Below are 27688 nucleotides of genomic sequence, written 5' to 3'. Positions count from 1 at the left end.
CATCTGCTGGGATAATAAGGAAAATTATTATGATTATCAAGTATTTGAAATGTGATATATTCCCAAAGTTCAGATTTCCCTGTTTGTATCTAACTTGGCCGAGAAAAAAACTTACTATGGTTTCAAGCTATCCAAAAATTACTAGCAATTAGATGTTTGAAATGACTGTAACAAAATAAATATCTCCAAGTCAACAAATCCTGCCCTGTCATATCAATAGTAAGCACTGGATGATGTAATCACTAAGCCAGGACCTTCAAAATCTTGGAAGATTTCTATGTGATTTTCTATCTTAGCTGTCCCAATAAAAATTAGCCATTCGTATCAAATATTAGCAAATGTCAAAATATGGCAGTTAAAAGAAAAGGTCTAAGATGTTAGACCTTAACCTAGGTTCAGTTTATCCTTGAGCAGAAGCACTATTGTACTGAAGGTCATTTGGAGGTCAGCATTATTTTTCACCAGAAGCACTCTTCACAGGCCTCTCTTAAGTTGGCAGTTGTCATTTTCCTCTCTTTTTTTCTTTTCCTTTGACCTGGAAATCACAGGGCAGGCCATTGATGCTGAATCTTTATCGGGCTGCCCTAGAGTTAAAGCCATGACTCATTCTTAAATTGGAAAAAGAGAGCTCAATGATTAACAGAATCAGGGAGAAGGACTATGGCAGAAGCCCATAGCTGAGTTCCCAGAAAGCGCTGCTTATTGACTTCCAAAGTTTGGGGTTTTGGAGTCAGCAAGCAAAGCTCCTGACCTCACATCACTCACCATCCTCTGTCACCCCTGAGTAAGGATCAGCTTGACCACCCAGGTCAGAGAGCATGGGTCCCTTAGACAGAGGGGTGTGTTGCGCCCACTGTGGGATGCCCTGGCCCTGGGTTCTCTGACTGGGAAGCATTTCTCACCTCACCTCAACTCATGGGGAGCCTTCAAATTGCCCTATTCTTGGAGAAAATCCTCACTCAGGCACTTTAAATGGCTCTTGGAAGAATCATGGCTCACCCACTGCAGGGGCTGGATTGTGTTTTCACGAGAGGGGAGTTAGGAAATCAACCCTTATATTATATATATCACATTTGATGGGCAATCTCAATTGCATGGATATTTAACTCTGAGAGTATTTCAGTGCAATATGTAAGAGTCATACACTATAGTATAAAATAAAGGTACTTTGCCAGCTTTCTCAGCCTATGACCCCCAAAGGTATGAACTTAATCATGCCGAATAGAGAACACAATTATGAATACCTTTGACTTGAATTCTATTTTTACAGAAAAGGCAAACAGTTAGTGGTTTATGTTATTTTGTGTACCTTAAAATAAGTTACAAATTGTTATAAAATGAAAGCAGGAGATTTTTGTGATCGTCAATGTTTCAAAAAGGCTATTCAGAATAAACACTTACAAGTAAAACTTAAAAGTTGTAAACTAAACTGACCTTGCAGGCAGTAGTTCTGTGAACTAAACTAGCAGTTTTGCCTGAAAGGAAGAACAATGTCATCAATAATTTTGTGAGTGTTATTTAAAATAATTTATTAAAAAAAAAAAGCCATTAACAACATCTGCTTTATGCATGAGAAATCTAACACTTTAAAACTTTTAAAACTTGTGAGTGTTAAGATTTGTTTGCTCACATTTACTGCTTATGCTGCAAGTATTAGGGTAAAATAATAGTAATGGTGATAATTGTGTGGGCTTCAATTTAGTCAAGCTATCATTTATATCATTTATATAATTCATAAAATTATATTTTTAAAATAATTATAAGTTTTTAAAAGTGAGCATATAACCTATAGTTATAAGACTTATAAATTGGGTCAGAACTATATTATTTGATTCTAGGCTTGTGGGTTATCATGAAACAAAACTCAAAGCCCTTTAGAATAATCAGAACCACTGAGGGTTAGCAGTGCATGCAAAGGACTGGGAATTTTGTTAGAGACACTTGGTCACAATCCAAAAATCTAATGCTACAGTCATACTGTTTGTACCACTTGATTATTTACAAAACTGGATGGATTTGAACACTTTTTAGTCATGGGTTCAAATTCATTTACATATGTTAATACTAAAGCTATAGTATTCACCTTGTTATAAACACCTTCTCTAGCTTTTGAATGTAAAACTTGTGATATTTAGCATTTATTGTATGAATTATATAAATGATAGGAAATTTTACTAAGTCGAGGCTTTAAAAATTATTATTACTTTTTGCATTAGTACCTGTAGCATTAGCACAAATGTGTGCAACCATGTCTTAACAGTGACCAGTTTTATAACTTTCAATGTGTTAGATTTTTCCATTATATAAGTCAAATTTTGTCAATGGCCTTTTTCTTATGAAATCCTTTACTATTCATGAACAAGAAAATTTTCATTAAATGATTAGGAAGAAAAGGCATATTTATTGAACTGTGTAATGCTGAAAAGTTTATGTCTTTGGCAGAATTGTTAGACCTGTTCCTGGCTTTGAGCAATATCCACATTATCGTCATTAACTGAAAAATAAAGACAAAACTATGCCATTGTGTCCACTATGTGAAAAATAAAATCTCGTAATATCATAGGCATGGAAGTTGCTTATCATTTCACATTTAGTGCTTTGTTTGAAACTGACCCATGACCCATTTGAGACCAAAGTTCATGCAACTGGCAAGTAATGGTTGCATTACTGTGTGGTTCTGACATGGGAAGTGTACAAAAAAGGGATTCATAGAGATAAAGTGTGTGGAATGAACAAATTCCCTCTGAGCTTTATAGACTTTCTAAAATTCAAATATGGAAAAGGAATGAGAGAAATAAATTACTAAAGGTAGCCAGTTTTACTCTCCCCCAACTCCACCCCAAAATAATAGTCCTGGGATTCCCAGTTCTTGAATATTTTCATGCCTCTCAGAGTGAGTTTCATGGTCCAGGACCTGTGCATTTACTAAACATGACAGAACTTTTAGCAGTGGGATAGTGCTATATTTCAGCTATGTAATGTGTTAAATAGGGCTTTATGCCTAGGCTTCAACCCTAACTATGATTTACCATATTTGGAGGCTGGTGTAAAGGGAGGAAGATAAATTCAGATTTAGAGTGTTTCCTGGAACTTGCACGCAGCCAAAACTACTTTCCTGTACACCTGTGTGCCATGCACAGGCCAGGCAGATGAGGAGGAAAGTCCAATGCTTGACAATGTAAAGTTGGAAGGGAGGCTTACCCCAGGAACAAGAAGAACCACTTAGTGGTTTAGAATTTCTACCTCTTGCCTCGATGAATCAAGCAGGGCTTCCCTTCTTTCTTCAGCATCATTTTTCAAAGGGAAGAAAAGCTTCTTATATGGCTTCTGGGGGAAAAACTGAGGGAGAAGGGCTGCCCAGACAGATATTCAAAGTTAGGAGTTTGTCATTGGGGTCAGCATGGCTAGGAAGGGGCAGTATTTTAGGAAGCCAAAGCCTTTAGTTTAATTCACAGCTCTCCTACTTAGTAGAGACCTTGGGGAAGTCTCCTGTTTTCTTAATTCATGTTAAATTGGACCACAGCCACACCCATTTGTTTACATGTTGCTTCTGGCTGCTTTCATGATACAACTGTTGAGTTGAGTAGTTGCAACGAAAACTGTGTGGCTTGTGCTACGGTTTGAATGTGTTTGACTCCTCTAAGTTTGTGTGTTGAAAGTCAAATCCCCAATGGAACAGCTTTGGGAGATGGGGTCTAATGGGAAATGTTTAGGTTAGAATAATGCCATTATAAAAAGGGCTTGCAGGAGAAGGTTTGCTCTTTTCTGCTCTTCTGCCATGTGACAAACAGCGTTCCTCCCCTCCAGAGGATGCAGCATTCAATGTGCCATCCTGGAAGGAGCAACCAGACCCTCACCAGACACCAGATACTGGTGACTTGTTCTCGAGATTCCCAGCCTCCAGAACTGTGAGAAATAAATTTCTGTTCTTTATAAGTTACTCGGCCTCAAGTGTTATGTTATAGCAGTGCAGAATGAACGAAGTCAGCTTGCAAAAGAAAAAATATCTATAATCTGGTATTTCATATAAAAAAGTTTGCCGACCCCATCTAGACCAAATTTTAGGGTAGCAAACTGATTAAACTATTTGACATTATGGTGTGGATGACTAATCTCTCCCATCTCCAAGAAGATTAACCTAGTAAAATGCTTTCAAGGCAAAATAAATTACAATTACATAAATAAAATCTCAGTGGGTGACAGATACTTTTTAGTAGCTATCTTTCTCTAGGCCTACCAGGAAGTGCCTACCTTTTCAGCTACATACATACTTCATTTAAGCCTATTTTTAGTTAGCTCAACACACTGTGCTTGCTTATGTCTCTGTTTATTCTGCTTGGGTTGTCCTTTCCATTCCTGCACCATTCCCATGTACCTGGATAATTCCTACCTGTTCTTACAACTTAGCACAAATCTCATGTAAGATATTCCCCAGTGAAGGCTTTTCAACACCTCTTCCAACCCATCCCAATATTTTTTCTTGCTTAATCTCAATCTCAACCATAATGCATATTATTTATTTTACCAAAGTATTTATCACAGTATAATTATCCATCTGTGTGTTGCCTCCATTAAGTTATAAACTCTTTGAGAGCACAGACCATCTCTCTTTACTCTTACATTCCCTAGCATGGTGCTTGGCATATGGTAGGTTAATAGTACGTAGTGAACCAATATTCATTCATCTCCCTGAGTCTAATCCCGAATAAGTAAAATTCTGGCTACGTATTTCAATGGCAGGAATGCCCATAAGCAGAGCATTTTCTCAGAAAATTTCCTTGAATACTGTGAAAAGAAAATGGGTAGATATCTATAATTGTATCCTTATCTGTTATAGCAAACTGACTTTCAGAGCACTGCTAATAGGTATTGAATTTCCAGATAATTTTTTTGTGTGGAGAAAAGTCTTGAACAAGGTCATGTGCTCAGAAAGTATGAATTGTAGCTTTTGTAAGCTCAGGTGTGCCAAAGCATTGGTAATATGGGAAGTATTTTCTCAAGACTGAAATGTTTGTGAATAATTTTTCCATTACGTCAGTACTCAGCATTGAATCCAACAATATTAAACAAATCCTTCTTCTTTATTTAACTTTACTGGAAAGCTTTACAGAATTATATATTATTCATGCAGGACTTTATCATGGAAGTAGCAAGCTGAGGACCCAAACAGGAAACACCATTAATACTATCAAGTTTTATAAAATGTGGGAGTCCTGGCCTCTATTTTACGATGTCCCAGACTTGGCTTGAAATTAAAGTCAACTTACTTCTGAAAACAGCCTTGATCGGCACTCATTATTAAACATGAGAATGCATTCAGACATATTGTCAGACGTCCTGCCACTACTGGAGAACAATATGGCACAGGAGGGAACCTCCACTGCCAGGCAATGGAAGGACTTTTGAGTCTTCAGCTGATGCAGTGGAAATTTGTTGTTTGTTCTGCTCAACATTCACTTTCTTTTCTTTTGGTATATTTTCTTTTGGCGACCCACCGCTTCCTCCCTCACAGTCCATGTGGTTTCGGTGGGCCTGACTCTACACTTACTCTAGGCTTTAGGAGACATGCTCCAGACTGGGCCCATCTGCATTTCCATCCTAGTGTCTGGTTCAAGGATAGCGTATGACTCTCGGCCAGTTCTTTAATAATACACTATACCTGGAATTGCCAAGGGCTCCCATGTTGACAGGGCCTGCCTGAGAGTGATGTCTCTACAGGAAAGAGTGGAGCTAAGAGATGGAGGGAGTCCTAGCAGCATCATCTGAGTTATGCCAAATGGCTGAAAATTCCTTTGGACTTTTCAATTATCTTAATAAATAAATAAATTTTTAAAATTAATTTAATTTGAGTTACAGTCTTTATTGGTTGCAACCAAACAGTTCTTTTAGCTCTAACCTATAAATAATATTGTAATGAAATTAAAAAATTAACTGGAAAAGATATCTAAGAAAAGTCCAGAGTTCAAATAACAGAAAAGTAAAATATAAAGAGAATTAGCATTAAATATCTCTAAATATCTATTGAAGGTAGCTTCAAAAATTACACAAATTGCCTTGGGAATAATTCAACTCAACTTGGAACAATACATAACAGAAAGTTATTGTATTTTCACTTTTTAGTTTTAAATTTCATAATTTTGAGTATAACATAATATTTTAGTCATTTTGGGCATTAATAATTTGAATGTTATAATTGATATTAAATAAAGGCAATACTTTTTCTTTAATTACATATTTTTTAAAGGATTAATTCATTCTTTAAAAATATATTATGAAATATTTAATATAAACGAAACTATAATGGAAACATAAAATATACAAATATAAAATAATATAACACTTGCAAACTTATTGGTCTGTATTATAAATATATTTTTGTAAGTAAAGTTCAAGTTCCTAAATCCCTCCCTGGACAAATCCCTCTCTTTCCCTCCTAGAAGTAATTACCACCCTGAATTTGCATTTATTATTCCCACGCATTTCTTCATACTTCACTACATATACGTAAAAGCCTGAACAACAGGTAGTGTTAGTTTGTATCTAAGCTTTATGTAAGTGATATAACGAGTGTATATTTTCTTCTTCAACTTGCCTTTTAAGTTAAACATTATGCTTGCAAAATTCATTCATGTTAAAATTCATTTCACCCATTAACTTGTCATTTAGCATTAGGTATATCTCCTAATGCTGTCCCTCCCCCCTCTCCCCACCCCACAACAGTCCCCAGTGTGTGATGTTCCCCTTCCTGTATACATATGTAACAAACCTGCACGTTGTGCACATGTACCCTAAAACTTAAAATATAATAATAATAAAATTAAAAAAAAAGAAAAAACTCATTTCATTCATTCATTTTTACAACATTTCAAGTTTTAACAGTTTGAGAACCTGGTTGGCAGTAAGGAAAATCTATGAAATAGGATTTTCGCTAAAATTTCACGAAGAATTAGCATTTTCTTCAATTATAAAATAAACAACCAACTATAGTAATATGTGACTTTGTCACCAATTGAAATTACAGATATTTCCATGTTACATTATGGTTGATATAGAGATCTCAAACTCTATATTACTAAACAGACTAAACTCATTATTACTTCGAGATTGTTAGTTGCTAATCTTGCTACTATATCTTATTATTTAATGAGTTAATACAACACCATAGTACCACAACTATTTTAGTATGCTGATAATAATCATGCTTCAATGTAATTTCTTTGTAATCCTATATATTTTATATAAAGGCATCAATTTTTTTTTTTTGATACGGAGTCTCGCTCTGTTGCCCAGGCTGGAGTGCAGTCACGCAATCTCGGCTCACTGCAAGCTCTGCCTCCCAGGTTCACGCCATTCTCCTGCCTCAGCCTCCCAAGTAGCTGGGACTACAAGCGCCTGCCACCACACCCGGCTAATTTTTTGTATTTTTAGTAGATACGGGGTTTCACCGTGTTAACCAGGATAGTCTTGATCTCCTGACCCCGTGAGCCGCCCGCCTTGGCCTTCCAAAGTGCTAGGATTACAGGCGTGAGCCCCCACGCCCAGCCTAGGCATCAAAATTTTTAAACATTATCCTGAGAAGGGTTTCATAGACTTCATCAGACTGCCAGAGAGGTTCTTCACATAAACAAGGTTAAGCACATTTGCTCCTATGCAATTCCACTAAAAATCTTAAGTATCTACCCAAGACAAATAAAAATGTATGCTAGTACAAAGACTTGTATATGAATGTTCATGGCAGTATTATTTGTAATAGCCAAAAAGTTAATGGTCTAGCTATACATGGAAATATCACTTTAGCAATAAAAAGGAACTATCTATTGATACATGACTCAACACAGATGAACTTCAAAACTATTATGCTAATGAAAGAAGCCAGATACAAAAGACCACAAATTTTATTCCATTTATAGGAAATGTCTAGAAAAGGCAAATCCATAGATACAGAAAGTAAATTAGTGGTTTCTCAGCATGGGGGTGGGGAAGATGGGATTAACTGAAAATGGACATGAGGGATCTCATGTTTATTATCTCATGTAATATTGCACAACTTTGTAAATTTATTAAATAATAAATTTGATAAACACAACACTTTTTTTGGTAATTGAAATGCTCTAAAATTGGATTGTGGTAATATTGCACGACATTATAAATTTATTAAAAATCACTGAATTCTACACTTGAAATAGCTGAAATTTATGATATTTAAATTAAACCATAATGCAGCTACTAAAAAACCAAGAATTTTTGCTCCATTGTATAACCAGATCATTTATTTTCTGATTAATGGATACTTGTTATTTCTCTTTTTTTTTTTTTTTGCTATTAATAGCAATGTCGCTATGAGTATTCTAGTGCATCACCTTTTGCTGTCAACAGGCATGTCTTCATGTTGTATAGCTAGAAGCAGAATTACTATCTTGCTTCTACTTTACTATTGAAAAATGGTTTTCTACATGGTTGCAACAACTTATATTCCACCAGCCATGTGTAAGAATTTTTGTTAATTCATAGCCTCACCAATACTTGGTATGGTCAGACTTTTAACTTTTGACAATCTAATAGGCATGAAATGATACCTTGTTTTAATTTGCTTTGCAACCTTTTTTCAATGATATGAGACACTGGTGTTTCCCCTTCTGTGAATCAAGGCAAGATAGTGTAGTGGTTAGGTGCTGGGGAACTTCTGACTAGGTTTGAATTATGGCTTTACCACTTTCTAGAGTTTACGTAACTTGGGAAAAGTATTAATTTTTTTCATATATAACTTCATATAATTGCTTACATTTATTCCTAAAGGCCATATTTTAGTTCTTGTGTTGCTTCTTTTCATTTCATTTTATATTTTTTCCTGTTTTCCATGTAGGTCATCATATCACCTGTGACATATACAGACAAGCTATGAGAGTGAATATGTGAGTTACAAAAACTAGTTGGATTTTTATGCACCAGAAAAAAGTATCAGTTACACTGAAAAACATCAAAGTCAAAGAGAAATTCTTTAAAGATCCAGAAAAAAAGAATGATCCAGATTACCTTCAAATGAGCAACAGTTTAAATGAGGACTGACTTCTCAACAGCAACTATGAAAACCAATGTAACTATATCTTCAATAAACTGAAAGAAACTAACTGCCAACTAAGAATTTAGTTTGTTCTTTTTCAACCTTTACATATTTTATTTTTATTTTTCTGTTCTTATTTTACTGTTTAGAACCAGGATATTAAATATAACACAATATTAAACAAAACTGGTGATAGAGGACATCCTTATCTCATTCATGATCTTAAAGGGAGTGCTTTTAATGTTTTGCCAGCAAGAATAATGTTTCTGTGGAACTTTTGTAAATATCCTTTATCAGATTAAAGTATCTTCTTTCAATTTTCATTTTTCTATGAGTTTATCATAAAAGGGTGCTGAATTCCAATATCTGTTTGAAATATTAAAAGTTTTTTCCTTTGTTAACATAGCAAATCATAGTAATAACTTTTCTAATGCTAAATTACTTTTTTAGTCATGAAATGAACCTAAAACTGCTATCCTGTATTACCTTTTTTACGTTTTGCTGGATTTAGTTTACCAATAGGTTTGTTTAGGATTTGCAAATCTTTGTACATGAGTGATTGAGTTTGGCCCATAATTTTCCATTCTTATATTATCCTGTCTGCGATTGGCAAGTGGAACACAGGATGATTTCATCTGCCACTTCTGCCCCTCAGTGAGCACTCTTCTGCAGTGCAAAACCCTAGCTTCAATCTTTAGTAATAACAGTTAAGTTAAACATCAGGTTCACTATGTATGTCCATTTATGTGTGGACATGATGTTTAACTTAACTCTTAATACTAAAGATTGAAGCTAGTCAGAACGTTCCTCCTGAACACTCTAACTCTGACTACACCATCCTCAATTTAAGTTCTTTGTTCTGGACTATGTTTTGTTCTGCGTTTTCATATATCAGATATGTTTGTAGAATATATCTGAAACATATATGAAAACACATATAAAATATATTCCACAACTTAACTTTTTATTCTGATATATATAACATTTATTCATTACTATTATTACTCATTATTATTACCATTATATTGCTTACAGTTTCTTCTTGTGTCTCAGACCTTTCTTCAATGTATATAAAATACTGCATAATAAAAATTAAAAATAAGGCCAGGTACAGTGGCTCATGCCTGTAATTCCAGCACTTTGGGAGGCCAAGGCAGGGAGACCACTTAAGCTTAGGAGTTTGAAACCAGCCTGGGCAACATGGTGAAACCCTGTCTCTACAAAAATACAAAAATTAGCTGGGCTTGGTGTCCTGTGTCTGTAGTCCCAGCTACGGGGGAGGCTGAGGTAGGAGGATTGCTTGAGCCTGGGAGACGAAGGTTGCAGTAAGCTGAGATTGCGCCACTGCACTCCAGCCCAGGAGACAGAGCAAGATCCTATCTCAAAATAAATAAATAAATAAATAAATAAATACCCAATGGACAGGTTAAAATGGCAGCTGAGACACACTGGAAGGAAAGAATTAATGAACTGAAAGGCAAATCTGAAGAAATTCTCTCAAATGTGGTGCAGAAAAATGAATAGATGGAAAATATAACAGAGCAGTTAAAATATATGGAAAAGTGAGTGAGAAAGTGTAGTTTACATCTAAGGAGAGTTCCAGAAGGTGAGACTAGATAGAATGTAGAGAGGCAAATTTAAGAGTAATGCTTCACTCAACCACTCTAATCCTAGCAATCACTTCCTCCCTTTGATCTAATGTCAGGTCCTTCTATTCACCAAACTCGCCGAGAAAAGAGGCCACAGGCACCCTGGTAAAGCCATCTGCATAGATCAGCATCTTGGGCATAGTTCAGGGAGGAGAAGGATGGAGAGTGGATCTGGGAAGGAGAGGGAAATGAAAGGTATTTGGTACACTATTTTCTTCTAAAAGTTTTGAAGCTTTGCTTTTCTCATTTGAAACTTTATTCTAGCAATTGACTTTTTGTCTGTAGTATAAGTAGAGTTTAATATTCAGAATACATAAACACTGATACGGTATGGTCACAATCAATTAGGAACATTAGTCATGCCCCACTAGTCATAACTGATGCTGCCTATCAGTGTCAGGTAAGATCAAACCTGGGCACACTGGCTGAATATTACATCTCAGAAGAGGTGGATCCAGGCTTTGTGGGACATGAGACTTACATATAATCAAGAGGTTCTCTTTAAGAAAAATAATACATTATGTATAAAAAGGATTTTTTAAGAGATAGAAAAATGACAACAAAGTAAAACATTTTAAAATCAAAGCAAAACATCACAAAATCCAAATAAGTAGCATAATACTTTTATTAACTGCCTAATCCACATATATAATATTTCTTTAGCTACATTTTTTATGTGCATATTCTTCAATAAACTGCTTCAGATGTCATAAACTTCTTGTGCTTTAAGGAGTCATCATAAATTTTGGGGGCTCTTAATAAATTCCTCCACTCTGATTTGATATGAGCAAACTTGTCTGATGTCTTGTTAAAAGACATTACAAACAAAACAATAAAAGCATCCTCTACTCTTGCAACAGTCCAGACAGGATTTGATAGTGGTTTGACCATTTAAAAAGTTGTTTTTCAAAATATCTTTCTGGGAAGCTCTTTTGTCCATTGTATGATGTCTTTGATTCTCTATAAATCTTAGTGGGCTCAATCACAGTTTTGGAACTTTCAAAATAAACTCTCTCTCCTTAAATGATGTTGAATGAAATTATTATCTATCTGAACAGGAAAAAATGAAAGAGCATGGTGCTTCTCCAAGTCAACAAATTCATCAAATTGAAGCTGTTTAGACATTCATGCATGTTCTATTGATCAAATATATTGTGTTTTATTATCTTCCTTTTCATCTTTATTTCCTGTTTAGAAGGGAACTAATTCACATAATTTTCTTTATTTTTTCTATTGTCATTTTTATCATCTATATTTTCTTGCCTATTTTAATTATTTCCTTGTCTTCATGATATTGACCATAGGAGTTTTCGATTCCCATTATTCTAGATGAGGTTGTTCTTGACATTTCAAAACTTTCCCCCATATCATTTTTATTTATTTATTTATTTATTATTATACATCAAGTTTTAGGGTACATGTGCGCAATGTGCAGGTTAGTTACATATGTATACATGTGCCATGCTGGTGCACTGCACCCACTAACTCGTCATCTAGCATTAGGTATATCTCCCACTGCTATCCCTCCCTGCTCCCCCCACCCCACAACAGTCCCCAGAGTGTGATGTTCCCCTTCCTGTGTCCATGTGTTCTCATTGTTCAATTCCCACCTATGAGTGAGAATATGTGGTGTTTGGTTTTTTGTTCTTGCGATAGTTTACTGAGAATGATGATTTCCAATTCCATCCATGTCCCTACAAAGGACATGAACTCATCATTTTTGATGGCTGCATAGTATTCCATGGTGTATATGTGCCACATTTTCTTAATCCAGTCTATCATTGTTGGACATTTGGGTTGGTTTCAAGTCTTTGCTATTGTGAATAATGCCGCAAGAAACATACGTGTGCATGTGTCTTTATAGCAGCATGATTTATAGTCCTTTGGGTATATACTCAGTAATGGGATGGCTGGGTCAAATGGTATTTCTAGTTCTAGATCCCTGAGGAATCGCCACACTGACTTCCACAATGGTTGAACTAGTTTACAGTCCCACCGACAGTGTAAAAGTGTTCCTATTTCTCCACATCCTTGCCAGCACCTGTTGTTTCCTGACTTTTTAATGATTGCCATTCTAACTGGTGTGAGATGGTATCTCATTGTGGTTTTGATTTGCATTTCTCTGATGGCCAGTGATGGTGAACATTTTTTCATGTGTTTTTTGGCTGCATAAATGTCTTCTTTTGAGAAGTGTCTGTTCATGTCCTTCACCCACTTTTTGATGGGCTTGTTTGTTTTTTTCTCATAAATTTGTTTGAGTTCATTGTAGATTCTGGATATTAGCCCTTTGTCAGATGAGTAGGTTGTGAAAGTTTTCTCCCATTTTGTAGATTGCCTGTTCACTCTGATGGTAGTTTCTTTTGCTGTGCAGAAGCTCTTTAGTTTAATTAGATCCCATTTGTCAATTCTGGCTTTTGTTGCCATTGCTTTTGGTGTTTTAGACATGAAGTCCTTGGCCATGCCTATGTCCTGAATGGTAATCTAGGTTTTCTTCTAGGGTTTTTATGGTTTTAGGTCTCACGTTTAAGTCTTTAATCCATCTTGAAATGATTTTGTATAAGGTGTAAGGAAGGGATCCAGTTTCAGCTTTCTACATATGGCTAGCCAGTTTTCCCAGCACCGTTTATTAAATAGGGAATCCTTTCCCCATTTCTTGTTTTTCTCAGGTTTGTCAAAGATCAGATAGTTGTAGATATGCGGCGTTATTTCTGAGGGCTCTGTTCTGTTCCATTGATCTATATTTCTGTTTTGGTACCAGTACCATGCTGTTTTGGTTACTGTAGCCTTGTAGTATAGTTTGAAGTCAGGTAGTGTGATGCCTCCAGCTTTGTTCTTTTGGCTTATCCTTGATGAACACTGATGCAAAAATCCTCAATAAAATACTGGCAAACCGAATCCAGCAGCACATCAAAAAGCTTATCCACCATGATCAAGTGGGCTTCATCCCTGGGATGCAAGGCTGGTTCAATATACGCAAATCAATAAATGTAATCCAGCATATAAACAGAACCAAACACAAAAACCACATGATTATCTCAATAGATGCAGAAAAGGCCTTTGACAAAATTCAACAACGCTTCATGCTAAAAACTCTCAATAAATTAGGTATTGATGGGCCGTATCTCAAAATAATAAGAGCTATCTATGACAAACCCACAGCCAATATCATACTGAATGGGCAAAAACTGGAAGCATTCCCTTTGAAAACTGGCACAAGACAGAGATGCCCTCTCTCACCACTCCTATTCAACATAGTGTTGGAAGTTCTGGCCAGGGCGATTAGGCAGGAGAAGGAAATAATGGGTATTCAGTTAGGAAAAGAGGAAGTCAAATTGTCCCTGTTTGCAGATGACATGATTGTATATCTAGAAAACCCCATCGTCTCAGCCCAAAATCTCCTTAAGCTGATAAGCAACTTCAGCAAAGTCTCAGGATACAAAATCAATGTACAAAAATCACAAGCATTCTTATACACCAACAACAGACAAACAGAGAGCCAAATCATGAGTGAACTCCCATTCACAATTGCTTCAAAGAGAATAAAATACCTAGGAATCCAACTTACAAGGGACGTGAAGGACCTCTTCAAGGATAACTACAAACCACTGCTCAAGGAAATAAAAGAGGATACAAACAAATGGAAGAACATTCCATGCTCATGGGTAGGAAGAATCAATATCGTGAAAATGGCCATACTGCCCAAGGTAATTTACAGATTCAATGCCATCCCCATCAAGCTACCAATGACTTTCTTCATAGAATTGGAAAAAACTACTTCAAAGTTCATATGGAACCAAAAAAGAGCCCGCATCGCCAAGTCAATCCTAAGCCAAAAGAACAAAGCTGGAATGCATCCCCCATATCATTTATTTAGATTTACATATTTGTCATTCCTTAGACTAATTATTCCTCATGATATTTGAATATTGGTTTAATCAACAATTATGAAAAACCATAAAATTTTCTGAATTTAAGGCATCCCTAAAGCAATGAAATGCATATCATCAAATTACCCATACTAATCTTATATAGATAGTTCTACTGAAGAATATACTGAGAGATTTGTCACTGAAATACTTGTTTATTTAGGCCATTTCACTGCATTGGTGACAGTTTTGTGTGCTGTTTTGTCTGGAACCATCAGATTATCAAAGCAAGCAAAATGCATTAGATACACTAAATACATGATTCATTATATTTTATTATATAATCATTTAAAAATATAATTGTAAACACTGCATTATGTCATCATTTATGACAGCAGAGATCTTATGTTTTGAAACATTTGAATTAGAAGAATTAGGATTAGAAGAATGTGTTCACAGATTAGCTTTTGGCTTCATACATTTCACACCTTGTTACCTCTCTACTGTCTGCATATTTTTGGAGCCAGTGTCCATAGGACACATTCTAAGATGCAACTCCTATTCTGCACCTACATGTCATGGCTCGAGGTAGGTCAGCATAGTACCAGTAGAAATATTCCTATAAGTCATTCTTTCAATAACTTTGCAATCACAGAGTGACTGTAAACCATATAAAAATATCCAACTAAACTCAAATGCAGTGAATCTCCAAATCAACTTTTCTTTAGCCATATCTAAAAAAATGCTCACAGTGACTCCAGTGATAGTCTACACAAAGAAAAATGTGATGGAGGAGTAATCAGAATAGAAAAAGAGGGTGATCTTAACGAATGTGTTGAAAATATCTTACTTTTCAAATTTAAAAAAATATGGACCGGGTGTGGTGGCTCACACCTGTAATCCCAGCACTTTGGGAGGATGAAGCAGGCGGATCACGAGCTCAGGAGTTTGAGACCATCCTGACCAACACGGCGAAACCCCGTCTGTACTAAAACTACAAAATTAGCCAGATGTGGTCGCACACGCCTGTAATCCCAGCTACTCAGGAGGCTGAGGCAGGAGAATCACTTGAACCCAGGAGGCAGAGGTTGCAGTGAGCCGAGATCACACCACTGCACTCCAGCCTGGATGACAGAGCGAGACTCCATCTGAAAAACAAACAAACAAAAACATGTGAACCCAAGGCTTCTCTCAAGGCCTTAGAAGAGACTCATGAAACTGAAAGGCCCTGTATTTCAGCCTATGGCCCTCATGGGAAGTGGAGGTCCAATTTGATTATTTTTCCTATGAAAAACCAATTGTCTCAGCACATTTATTGGAAAGTCAAGTTTTTCTTCTTTTGATTTGCAGTGACAGCTGCCATACATTGCATTTCCATGTAATTGGAAACCCACATTCATATGTATGCACTGCACATACTCACTACTCTGGCTTATGCACTGCACATACTTACTACTCTGGCTTTCCCTTACAGTTGGTCCCTTTAAAAAATTTCCTGGTCTTTTTTTTTAATTGATGTCCTTGAGCCATAAAACTTCCTGGTCTTTTAGTGACTTCCGTTTCTTTCTATAAGCCTGATAACACAAGAAGATTATGTTTTATGCTGGATCTAGTTGTTTCACAGGAAGAAGGCCTTCCAGAATATCTAATACACTATACTGTCAGAAGCACATACTTCTCTCCTTGGAGTTTTAAATTTTAGGTATTATATTTCTTACTTTGAGAATGGCTGGTCGTTTTTGATGGTCTCTTATTTTTAGTTCTATTTTTGGAATATTATTTTACTTTTCTAAATGTATTAAATATACATATCTTAGATAATAGAGTTATTCCAACATCTGAAGTCTTTGTGAGTCTGATTGTGGTTACCTCCTGTTTCTACTGTCCCACTGTGTTCTGCTTTCTCACAGTATTAGTGATTTTTGATTGTAAACACAATGTTCTGTGAATCTTCATCTGTTGTAGTTCTTTGAAGCCTGACTTAAAGAAATTGTTTTTGTTTTGTTTTTAGGGTCCATGCTAGAGGTGATTTGAATTTGGTTTTGCCAGGTGCCTGGGAACACTTTCAACCCAGAACCACTTTAAAATTAATCATTAGCTTGAGGTTTCTCAAATCAAACAGAAATGTGAATTTGTGTCACAACCTCCTGAGAGCCAGATTATGGTTTCAAATTTTAGTGAGAGAATTTCTGATTTTTTTTTCTAGTTCACCTTTCATTGAGGGCCGAGCTATTTGGGGATGGGTAATAGCTTTATGTATGGATTTCCTAGGACAGTACTTTGCATACTAACTCATAATCCATCACAGACCGATACTTTTGTAAAACTAAGGTCAATATGAATTACTAGGGAAATGGAATGCTGCTTCGATACTACTGCTTATACAATAACTATGAAAGTTTTTAAACACTCTCCATTTCTGTACCTATCTCAACGTGTACTGGCAACAGATAGTTTGAAGACTGATCTGCAAACCACACTTTGAGTAGCACTATCCTATCATTCTTCCCACCTTGAGCAGGCCCTAAGCTTTATCTGCGTTCCCAACCCCACATGTCCATTACAATGGAAATTCAAGTGTTACTAAAGTGGGCAGATGTCTCAGAGTCCTGGGTGGATTACATACTCCATTCTTTATCTCTGGATTCCTGCTGTCACTTCATTTTTGACCTCTAAGGATTTATCTTTATTTCTCACTAATTCATCAATGTGTTGAAAGGAGTTTCTGCCATGATCCAACACTCCCTCTCTTAACTGAAATGTACACACATGTTCACCAAAAGACATATGCAAGAATATATTTAACTGCATATTCATAGTTCCCCTAAACTGAAAATAGCCAAAATTTCCACTAACAAATAAGAAAATTGTGATTTTCCCCCCATATACTCTACAAGATACAAATGAACAAATTTTTGCTACCTATAGCAACTGGAATAATTCTTACAACTATGATTTTGAGCCAAAGAAACCAGATATAAAATCATATATATTGTATGATTCCACTTACATAAAGTTTGGAAACAGGCAAAAATAACCATCCTGAAGACATGTTATGTTTCTGCTTGAAACTTTCTCCATGCCTTGGGGAATATGATTGCTTACTCAAAGTGGTCATGGAGACTTCTGTTTATATTCTTTGGACACTGCTTACATGAGGTGTTCCATTTGTGACAATGCATTGCACACTACACTTATGATTTGTTCATGGTTTTGTGCCTATTACTATACTTCATTAAAAAGTTTACTTAATTAAAAAATACTTTTTATCTAATAGTTTATCTAACAGCAACAATTACCAAGCTGCAAAAGCCTGAAAGTTGTGCATCCTCTTCAACACATCTCTCTCCCTTTATTCCTATGCCCAGTCAGTCACTCTATCTGTTACTCAGTCCTGTAGTTCTGGCTCCTCAATACATCTCAGTTCTACTCTCTTCTCTCCATCTCCTTTGAAGACCATCACCTCTCACCTGAGATACTTGCTCTACATCCTAATTCTCTCCCTGCATCTACTTTTCATTGCTCTCCAATCCACTCTCCCCTTTATAACCAAGATGATCTTCCAAATGTACAAATAGGACCATGGTATGTCTCTGCTTAAAATCCCTTCCATGCTTCACCATTGTTTTCAGGAATAAGAAAAAAGAAATCTTCACTGTAGCACTGTCCATGCTAGTGCCTAGTGAATGTACTTGGTTTACTGTAATACTGTGCTGTAGACAATAACATTAAAATATTGTGTTGGATATTATTTAAACCCTGGAGAAAAAGTATTAGAAAATGTTTCTTCAACTTATTTTGGCATTCTTCAACTCTTTCCTTTAATTATTCATTCACATCACGTTACTTCCTGACCCAAGTCTCCCCATGACATTAACGTGATCTAGTCTCTGCCTGCTTCTCTGACCTCATCTCGTACCCATACCACTCTTTCCTTTTCTTTCATTCTACTTACTTTATGACGATGATGATTTTTCAGAGACAGGGTCTCACTCTGTTGCCCAGGCTGGAATACAGTAATGCAATCATAGTTCACTGCAACCTTGAACTCCTGGGCTCAGGCAATCCTCCTACTTCAGCCTCCCAAGTAGCTGGGACTACAGGCATGCACCCCCATGCCTGGCTAATTTTAAAATCTTTTGTAGAAATAGGGTCTCGCTATGTTTCTCACGCCAGCCTCAGACTCCTGGCCTCAAGTGATCCTCCTGCCTCAGCCTCCCAAAGTGCTGGGATTACAGGCATGAGCCACTGTGCCCAGCCTCACTCTTCCCTTTTCTTGCTACCTTTCCTAAGCCTTGAACATCTCAAGCATAGCCCTGCTTCAGGGCCTTTATATTATCTGATCTCTCCAGCTGAACTGCTCTTTCCCCCACGTTAACATGATGGACTCTTCCGTATTAATGAAGTGTTAGCTCCAATTTCACTCTTTCAGAGAAGCTTTCCCTGACTCCCCAATCTACAGTCGCCTCCCTGCCCTAGACACTCTCTACCACATCATCTGGTTTTATTTCTTCATAGCATTTACCAGTGTCAGAAATTATCTTGTTTATTGTATAAGTTTACTGTCTGTCCCCAGCACTAGATTGTAGATGCCAAACGGGTGGGCACTGTATTAGCTTTATTCACTGAGTCCACTGCATCCAGCAGTTTGGCACATAGGAGGTGTCTGATAAATATTGATTGAATGAATGTGTTGGCGACTGGGCATTCATTCACATTTTCAATGTAGAACAGTGCTGTCTAATAGGACTTTCTGCAGTAATGGGATAATCTGAAGTCTGTACTTACTGTCCAGTACAGACAGTGCAGACTTACAGATTATCCCATTACTAGCCACCCTTAGCTATTGGATACTGGAAATGTGGTTAATGTGACTGAAGAACTTATTTTTAAATTTAATTTAATTTAAATTGAAATAGCTACCTGGGGACTAGGACACTATATTGGATAGTGCTGGTCTAGAGGACATAATTTAGGATGAGGGATCAGGAAAGATCTCTCAGATGCAAAAATGTGTGAGAGTAGACTTGGAGCATGAGTTGCTATAGCCAAGTAAGAAGTGAGGTGAGGGAGAGGAGGGTGGAAGATGTGTTTTTTAGGCCACAGGAAACAGGAAGGGCATTCCGGAGAGAAGCAGGGGCAGGGCAAATCCCAGGAAGTGGAGACGCTTTAAAAAAAAGGGATTTTTAGTGTTGAGAAATCAGATTCTGTTTCAGAAATCTTACAATATAATGACTTTCTGTTGTCCCATAGTTTATCTCATCATGGGATTTCAATCTGGGATGGCAATAAGTAACATGTTCTGGCAGGACATACGTAACAGAGCCAACCCTCTAATATCCCACCTTTCTCAGTGCAATTTCATTTGCAAAGGGCTTACTGATCTTTAGGGTCTATTTTTGTTTGTTTGTTTGTTTGATTTTTGTTTTTTGCTTAGGAGCCTCAATTTTATCATACAGTACCATGTCTTATGAGTAATAGATTTTATAAGTTTATTAGCTGCTATTGGGTTTGCTCTCATGTGGCCTTTTCTTACCATTTTAGAGTCTAATAAGTCAACTGATTTCAGTTTGTTCACCCTCTTCATATTTATATTTACATTTTTTTGACTTTATAAACTTTGTTTGATTTTTACATGGTAAATAAGAATAGTGACTCACTTTCCCACATATACCAAAATGTTTAATGCTTCATCTCAAAAAATATCAATGGAAGGCAGACGAGTAAATTCTTGCAACCTTAAAATATAATTTAATGTCTTCTTTGTATTTCATTTGGATGAATCACCTCCCAATAATTTAAAAGCTATGTATCTGATATATGTATATATATATACATGTATATATAGAGAGATACAGCAGATATATACATATACACATACATAGCAAATATATATACATATGAATTTAATTCCCATCGTGTTATGATTATTCAAATACTGGGCAATAATTTCCACTTATCAAGAAGAAGTGGATTTATCTTCTAAGAATACTTAGTTTAATTCTTTTGGTAGACTAATTACTATTTCAAAACTCTTTTAATTAAAAATAAACCTCATCCCATTTTAAACTCCCTTTCCCACAAGCATACTCATTTTCACCTGACATCACCTTTTATTTTTTGCAGATGTTTTTGATGTAAACCATTTTTTTCTGGAAAAGCACTTCTCTATTTTTCTATTAGTTCAGAAGGTTTTTGGATTTTGCAGACCAAATATTCTTGGAGATACTTATTATGGCTCACTAAACAGAAACGAGGTGTAAGGGTTAGCACACAAATTGGGAAACAGGAAGTTTGCTAACTAACCTGGGTTTCCACCTTATTGTGTGATTTCAAGTAAGTTGCTCACTAAGATGCTACTCTCAGTTCAATGGATTTTATATATGATTTATTGATTTTTCTGATTTTCTAAAGGTTATTTAAAAGTTTTTAATGATGACTAGTTGAATTGGTCTAATCAAAAAAAGTGTCAGAGATGAAACAAATATGAACTTGAGCCTCTACAAGGTATTCATGTTAGTCCTAAGGACTGCAGACTGGAGTGTACCAACATCTACTCCCCTCTTGACCGGCTCAACACCACTCAGGACATTATTTAAACAGTCTTTGTGTCTGTTATTGAACAACTGCAGGGCTGTAGCCAGAAATATGAGCTTGCTTCATGGCTAAGAGTATAAAAGTTATTCAAATGTAATAGCAAAGCAAAGTAGTAAAAATTAAGGAAGCACAATAAAGGGGAAGATTGAAAAATAAACTTGGTCACACAAATTGAATGTTAAGAAAGCCATGTCGAGAGATATGAGAAAGAATATTTCTCTGAGAGTGCACAACACAATGGAAAGAAGGGGACTTCCTGGGAATTGAGGACCTTATATGAATTAAGTTCCAATCATGTCCTGGACCAAGTGTCAGCGCTTACTAAAGACAGTTTATTTAAGCAGCGACCTTGGCATCAAGCATGGCCAGACTTGATCCCAAGCTCCTTTAACTTCTATGAATTTCAACTTTTTTCTCTTTAAAAATGAAGATAATTATACCCACTTTGCAGGCTAATAGAAGGATTAAATGAGGTATTCTGACACCAGATAAAGAATAATTATCCCCCCATCCCTCTAACAACACCAACATGCATTCTTTAGAGGCGATTTGCAGTGGTTCAAGTGTCAGAATCAGACTGCCTGTGTTCAAGTCACAGCTCTCACTAGCTGTGTGACCTTGGACAACTTACTTAACCTCCCTGTGCTGTTTCATCATAGTAAAATGAAGATATTAATGGTACTTTTCCCATAGTATTGTTATGAGGAATAAGGGAGTTAGTATGTATAGTACTTAGGACGGTGCTCAGTGCATAGTAACTAAACATTTTAAAAGAGTAAGCCAAAAACATTAAATAGTTTTGGATTCTTTCTACAAGTGATTAATTTTGTCTTTGGCTATATTCACATGGCTGGACAGGAAGGCAGTAATAGCCTTGTTAGCTGTGGGCGAGTATCTCCTAATTCTGTTTGGGGCAACACCACCTGCTCCAGCTAGGGCTGTCGACTGTGGCAGGGCAGTGCAGGACAAGAGGCTCTGAGGCCAGCCAGTCTGCCCTGCATCCAGCCTTTGTCACTGACTTTGGGCAAGTTATCAACATTTCTGAGTGCCTCCTCCCTTGTGAAATAGGGATATTTTTTGCCTTTCCAGTTGGTGTAAGGATTAAAAAGGTAAAATACGTCTAGCCCCATAGCCTGCACCCCGCAGAGCTACAGTGTAGCAATTGTTACCACATCATATATACATATACACATACTTATATGTGTACATTGTATATTATTTATATGGCAGTTAAGCCTCTGGGAATTTCGAAGTAAGGGAAACAAGAAGCCAGCTAGAAATGGGTCCTTTCTACCTGTCATTCGGTCTCAGTAAGAGGAAGAAGAAGAATTTCTTCCTTTTGCAACGAAGTGATTACAGAGGTCTCCCCTTGGACCCTGATTTTCACCGCCCCTCGCCCCACAAATGCAGGCAAAGGCACCATCCCTTCCAATGTTATAATCTACTCATTTCTGTACGTGCGGGTTTATCTGGCTTGGTGGCAAGCCAAGGGTGGGTGGGGAGAGGCATTAAAACCTGGCAACCCCGCTCCCCCATCTCCGGATGCCGCAGGGCTCCTGCCAGCCGTCCTGGGTTAAAAACGTGCTTATGGATTATTTCACTTCCCTGTAGTTCATGTGCAGCCGCTCATTACCACCCGCTTCAATCACCGCTGCCAGCATCTCCCCTGAACGTTTTTCCCTCCCCCGATTTCAGGGCCATTGGTCATAGCCGACATTTAAAGGAAATAAACACTGATTTAAAAAATTAAGACACCCATCTCCGCCTGAAGAGCCCAGAAGCAATGAATAACAGAACAGTCCGGCGAAGAGAGCCTGTCGGATCTTAGCTCCGCCAGCCCTTCCTGCCTCACAATTCCCCACAACCGAGCAGCACAAATCACCATTTCCAGGCACCACTCGAGGCTGCCAATTCCACTTTCGCTTAATCTCATTTTAAAATCCGCTACAGATGAGGCTCTGTTGCTGCCGCGAGGGGCCGGGCGGGGGCGGCGGGAGGGACGGGGGCCTGGGTGGGAAGGGATCGCGAGGGCCCCTAGCGGTTCGCGGCCTCGGGCGGATTCCCAGAACGAGTGCGGGCCGCCCGGACTGCCAGGCTGCGAGCCCCGAGGGGCGCGGGACGCAGCCGGCGCAGACAAAGAAACCGGCGCCAGCGGCCGTCCCTGCCGCCCCTCTCCTTCCCTCACGCATCCTCCCAGGAAAAACAGGGCACACTGACGGCCAAAGGGGCTGGCCTTCCCCTTCAGACAGCTGGGCGGGAGGTACCCTCTGCGGGGCTTTGACGTCCCTCGCAGGAGAGTCGCGGGCTCAGCGGTCCTCGACAGCGTCCCCGTCCCGCTCCCCGGCGCGCGCCCCTCCCTGTCCTCCCGGGTGCGAACTGGGCGCTGGCCGGGGACTCCGGGGACGCGTGCGCCCCTCGCCGCGCGAGGTGCCGCCGAGCCAGCCCGAGAGGGCGGGAGGCGGGCGGGGCGGCGCGCGGGGGCGGGGGAGCGGCCGGGACACGTGTGGCGGCGGCGGGGGGGACGCGGCGCCCGGGGCTTTAAGAAGGTGTGGAGCGGGGCGGGCGCTTTCCCAGGCCTGGCCGAGGGGCGTCGCGCAGAGGCGGCGGCGGCGCACGGAGGCGGCGGACGACGCGCTCTCGGCGCCCGCAGCCCCGGTCCCGCGCTCCCGCGGCCCAAAGTAACTTTGGGAGCTGCCGTCTCCCGCGGAACTTCTCGGCGGGGGCCCGCTCCCAGGCCCGCTCCCGAGCCCGTTCCGCTCCCATCCGCCTTCTTCTCGCCTTGTCTCCGCGTGGCTCCTCCGTCCCGGCGTCTCCAAAACTGAATGAGCGAGCGGCGCGTAGGGCGCGCGGCGGCGGCGGCGGCATGGAGCGCGGTGGCTGGGCCCGGCAGACTTTCCTCCTAGCGCTGTTGCTGGGGGCGACGCTGAGGGCGCGCGCGGCGGCGGGCTATTACCCCCGCTTTTCGCCCTTCTTTTTCCTGTGCACCCACCACGGGGAGCTGGAAGGGGATGGGGAGCAGGGCGAGGTGCTCATTTCCCTGCACATTGCGGGCAACCCCACCTACTACGTTCCGGGACAAGAATACCATGGTAGGTACCGCAGCACCTCCGCGCTCGCCGCCGCCGCGTGCGCCCGCCAGCGCACCTTTCTCATCCCTTTCCTTCTTCCAAGGGGCCTTGGAAACAAGAACCATGACAACCCTGGCCCCAGCGATGCGCTCGGTCCAGGGAGCGAGAATAAAGTTAGTGGAGAATGGAGTCACGAGTTGGGATTCATTCTCCATGTCCCCACTCCCCGAACGCATCTCCTGGTAATGAGCTGGTGCTTGTGCTAAACGCCTGAGAATTCTTAGGGACCGGTGTCTTTCCCCCTCACTCCCCGTACTTACCGCAGGCACTTGAAATTGAACCTGCGCATTTTGTTTCTTTAATCCTAGGACTTGGATTTCAGACCTTTGTCCTGCTCCCAGTCCCCCCAGATGGGTCCCCGGGGGGCGTTGGGGGCTGTCGCTGGGCTTTGCGGGCAGGCTGGTGACAGATTGAAGCGCCCAGGTCTGTGGCTGCCCCGCGCCGCTCGCCCGCAAAGTTCCCTCTGCTCACCAGCCAGGAGTCCCTGGCATTTCATTCAGTGTCAAACAGCCCTCCTGAAAGGGAGCAGCTGCCTCCAGCTCCCTGTTCTTTTGAAAGTGTGATTTAATATGTCAGTAATTGATGATTTTTCTGATTCCTGCCTTACTTTTACATGGTGCTTCTTGTTAGAATTATCTTTGTGATGTTTATTAATGACTTTGTATTTTATCTGCACAGCTTTAATTTCCAGGTAGAGGCTGGAATCCGTTATAATTTAGAGGTATCTTAAAAAAGGAATCATTATGCAGCCCTGCATCAAAAATAAACATTAGAGAAGAAATAAAATTCAGCTCCAAGAAATATAATGTTATGTAGTGCATGTATTTTAAGCTAGTACATCAAGTATGTGGAAAAATAAAAAATGTTTCTTTTCTGTATTTCTTCTGGGAGTTCTGAACATTTCACGTCTATGGAGCTTTTAAGCAGCGAGAGGCACTATTTAATTAGAATTTCAACCCCAAAATATTTATACCCAACTAAATAGAAACCATTGTCCAGTAGGCTCCTGTTAATAGTTTCTATCTCTAATAGGCTAACAATCATTGCCATGGCGGGAGATAATCTATGGGGTGCTAGCACTTAAGATAGACAAGCATTTAAAAATTATAAGAATCCTTAAGAGTTTTCTGTTTTAAAAAACCTTGATATCTATTATAAAATATTTAGCCTAAATAAATGTCTCCTAGAGGTTTTAAACAGTGCTTTTACAACTTCCTTGTGGCATGGTGGCAGCCTTGTCCGTAAAGCAGGAGTTTAATTTGGTAGAATTTTAGAAATAATTTTGGAAAATTAATGTTCTGTAACTAATCCCTTTTTAGATAAAAGTGCTTACTACCCCCTCTTCCCAAGAACAACCTAGTGCTTTTCTGAGGTAATGAGAATCTTTAAGTGGAAGGAGCAGCTACTGTGATGACAACCAGACCTAACCCAAAGCCTGATTGACAGCCTGCTGCTCCGTGCGACTCTTAGCAAAAGTTCTTGCCCGGTATGATCTCTCAGTGAGAACGGTGGGTAAGTGAGCGAGGCTGTTCTCAAAGGCGTGACTGTCAGGTTATGATGGAAGACCATGTGATGATACAAAGCTTTATTATTATTTTTTCTGTTTTCCACATCCTTTGGAAGGTCTCGATATCGAAAACTTAACTAAAAACACCAAAATATCATACACCCTTTGGTTTTGCTCCCTTGCACCCTTGACTAGCAAATGCAAGTCACCTTAAGACTCACCATAATCACATATCTAAGTCTGAAAAGGAATGGATAACAGAGTAAGAATAAAGTGTAAATACTTCAAGTTGGACATTGCTGAGGAGAATCTCAATTTCCACCTCTTTTCCACCACCAGAAAAGGTAGAGAAATTGTATTATGTAAGTTATGAAAGGTCAAATTATTATAAGCTTTGAGAATTATGTCAGATTTTAAATTTCTGTTATCTATTTTATTAAACATTTAGATTTTGGAACTAGCTGTAGCTATAGGCCTTAAAGTAAGAGTTTTTTTTTTTTTGTAAAATGTTCTAAAGGTAGAAGACATGTTTAAAAATGAAGTGATGCTGCTTATGTATGTCTCTTTTAGGCTTTTGAAAATTAATTTAAAAAATTCAGACACACACACACAATTAATTTAACAAATTCAGACACACACACACACACACACACACACACACACACACACACACACACACACACACACACACACACACACACACACACACACACACACACACACACACACACACACACACACACACACACACACCCCTTCTGTAATAATTGAACTGCCAGTAGGAAAACTTAATCTCATGTACTTTTGTGGTTGGCCCATTTTGATATGTGACCAAAATGAAAGGACTTTTGCCCAAGAAGTCTTCTTAAACTTATAAGAAATCTGTAAAATGTTAGCTTGAGACTTTATTTCTAACCTTCTAGATCTTTAAAGTGGAACAGTTATATCAGAAAAAAATCAGTGACATTTATGATTTACATTGAAGTCACCATTTGAATGAACTGTGTTTAGGTGTAGAGCTGATAGTTGTGACTTTTTTTTTTTTTTTTTACCTAAAAGAATGCATTGAGGTAGAGGTGGTGTGCACAATAGCACCTAACATAGAACATTTCTGTAGATCAGTCAGCTGCCTTCTGACACTGGGGTGTGTGGCAGAGCTCTGAATGTAAAATGGGGCGGCAATTGCCAGTCTAGAATAAAAGTGGTTCACAATTATAGGTCCCTGTATGTGTCGTATTTAAATATATCTATGGAATATCTTTAACAAAAATAAAAAATATATAGTACTAAAAAATCTGGAGCTTTCGAGTCTAACAGAGTTGTCACAGATTTTTACATTAAGTAGTATATCCATCTATTTTCAGTACTGGCAACTCTATAAATAGTGCATGGTTACATCTGGTATGTTCTCATCTCTCAATTAAATGTCATTTGGTATCTCTTTCTCATCGTCATATATCTTTTAAATTACGTTGTCTATGACTCTTTTGAAAGGGCATTATTGGTCGCAATGAACCATGAGTATACCACGATGTAGAAGCTCAGCAAAAAGAGGTCTCATATACGTCATGTTGAATTAGAAAGGTCTCAGGGTCAGAACATTTTTTTTTCTAGAATTTCCTTTTCTTTTGCGCAAATCCTAAGACATGGTCAGTTTCCCCAGTGTGCGTTTCAGGCACCAAACCTGGATTTTTTTTTTGTTTTGTTTTTTGGTAGAAAGTTGCAAATGATGGGGAAATAGGAAACAAGAACCTACATGATTTAGTCAGGTAGCCATTTCTCTTTTCCAGCCATGCCCCGTGGTCAGCGCACCTTCTCCTAGGGACAAAGGCAGTATTGTGAAAAGTGTGATGGTTGAATTGAAGTCTGCACCTTTCCTC

General features: G+C 38.7%; 1 protein-coding gene and 1 long non-coding RNA gene across 2 annotated transcripts in view; both read left to right on the top strand.

Annotated features, from left to right (window-relative positions):
• The window catches only part of LOC129060443 (uncharacterized), a 77250-nt gene extending 68116 nt beyond the window's left edge, over positions 1–9134 (top strand). The window contains exon 4 of the long non-coding RNA XR_008527174.1: positions 8864–9134. This is a non-coding gene — a long non-coding RNA (uncharacterized LOC129060443). The remainder of the gene's footprint in view (positions 1–8863) is intronic.
• Positions 9135–23743: 14609 nt separating this feature from the next.
• RELN (reelin) overlaps positions 23744–27688 on the top strand; it is a 521559-nt gene continuing 517614 nt past the window's right edge. The window contains exon 1 of the mRNA XM_024250358.2: positions 23744–24262. Within this exon, the coding sequence (XP_024106126.2) occupies positions 24037–24262 (226 nt within the window). The 5' untranslated portion in view covers positions 23744–24036. The remainder of the gene's footprint in view (positions 24263–27688) is intronic.

Source organism: Pongo abelii, chromosome 6, assembly GCF_028885655.2.
Source record: "Pongo abelii isolate AG06213 chromosome 6, NHGRI_mPonAbe1-v2.0_pri, whole genome shotgun sequence".
In the NCBI taxonomy this organism is placed as follows: Eukaryota; Metazoa; Chordata; class Mammalia; order Primates; family Hominidae; genus Pongo; species Pongo abelii.
This window is presented reverse-complemented; position numbering and strand designations above follow the sequence as displayed.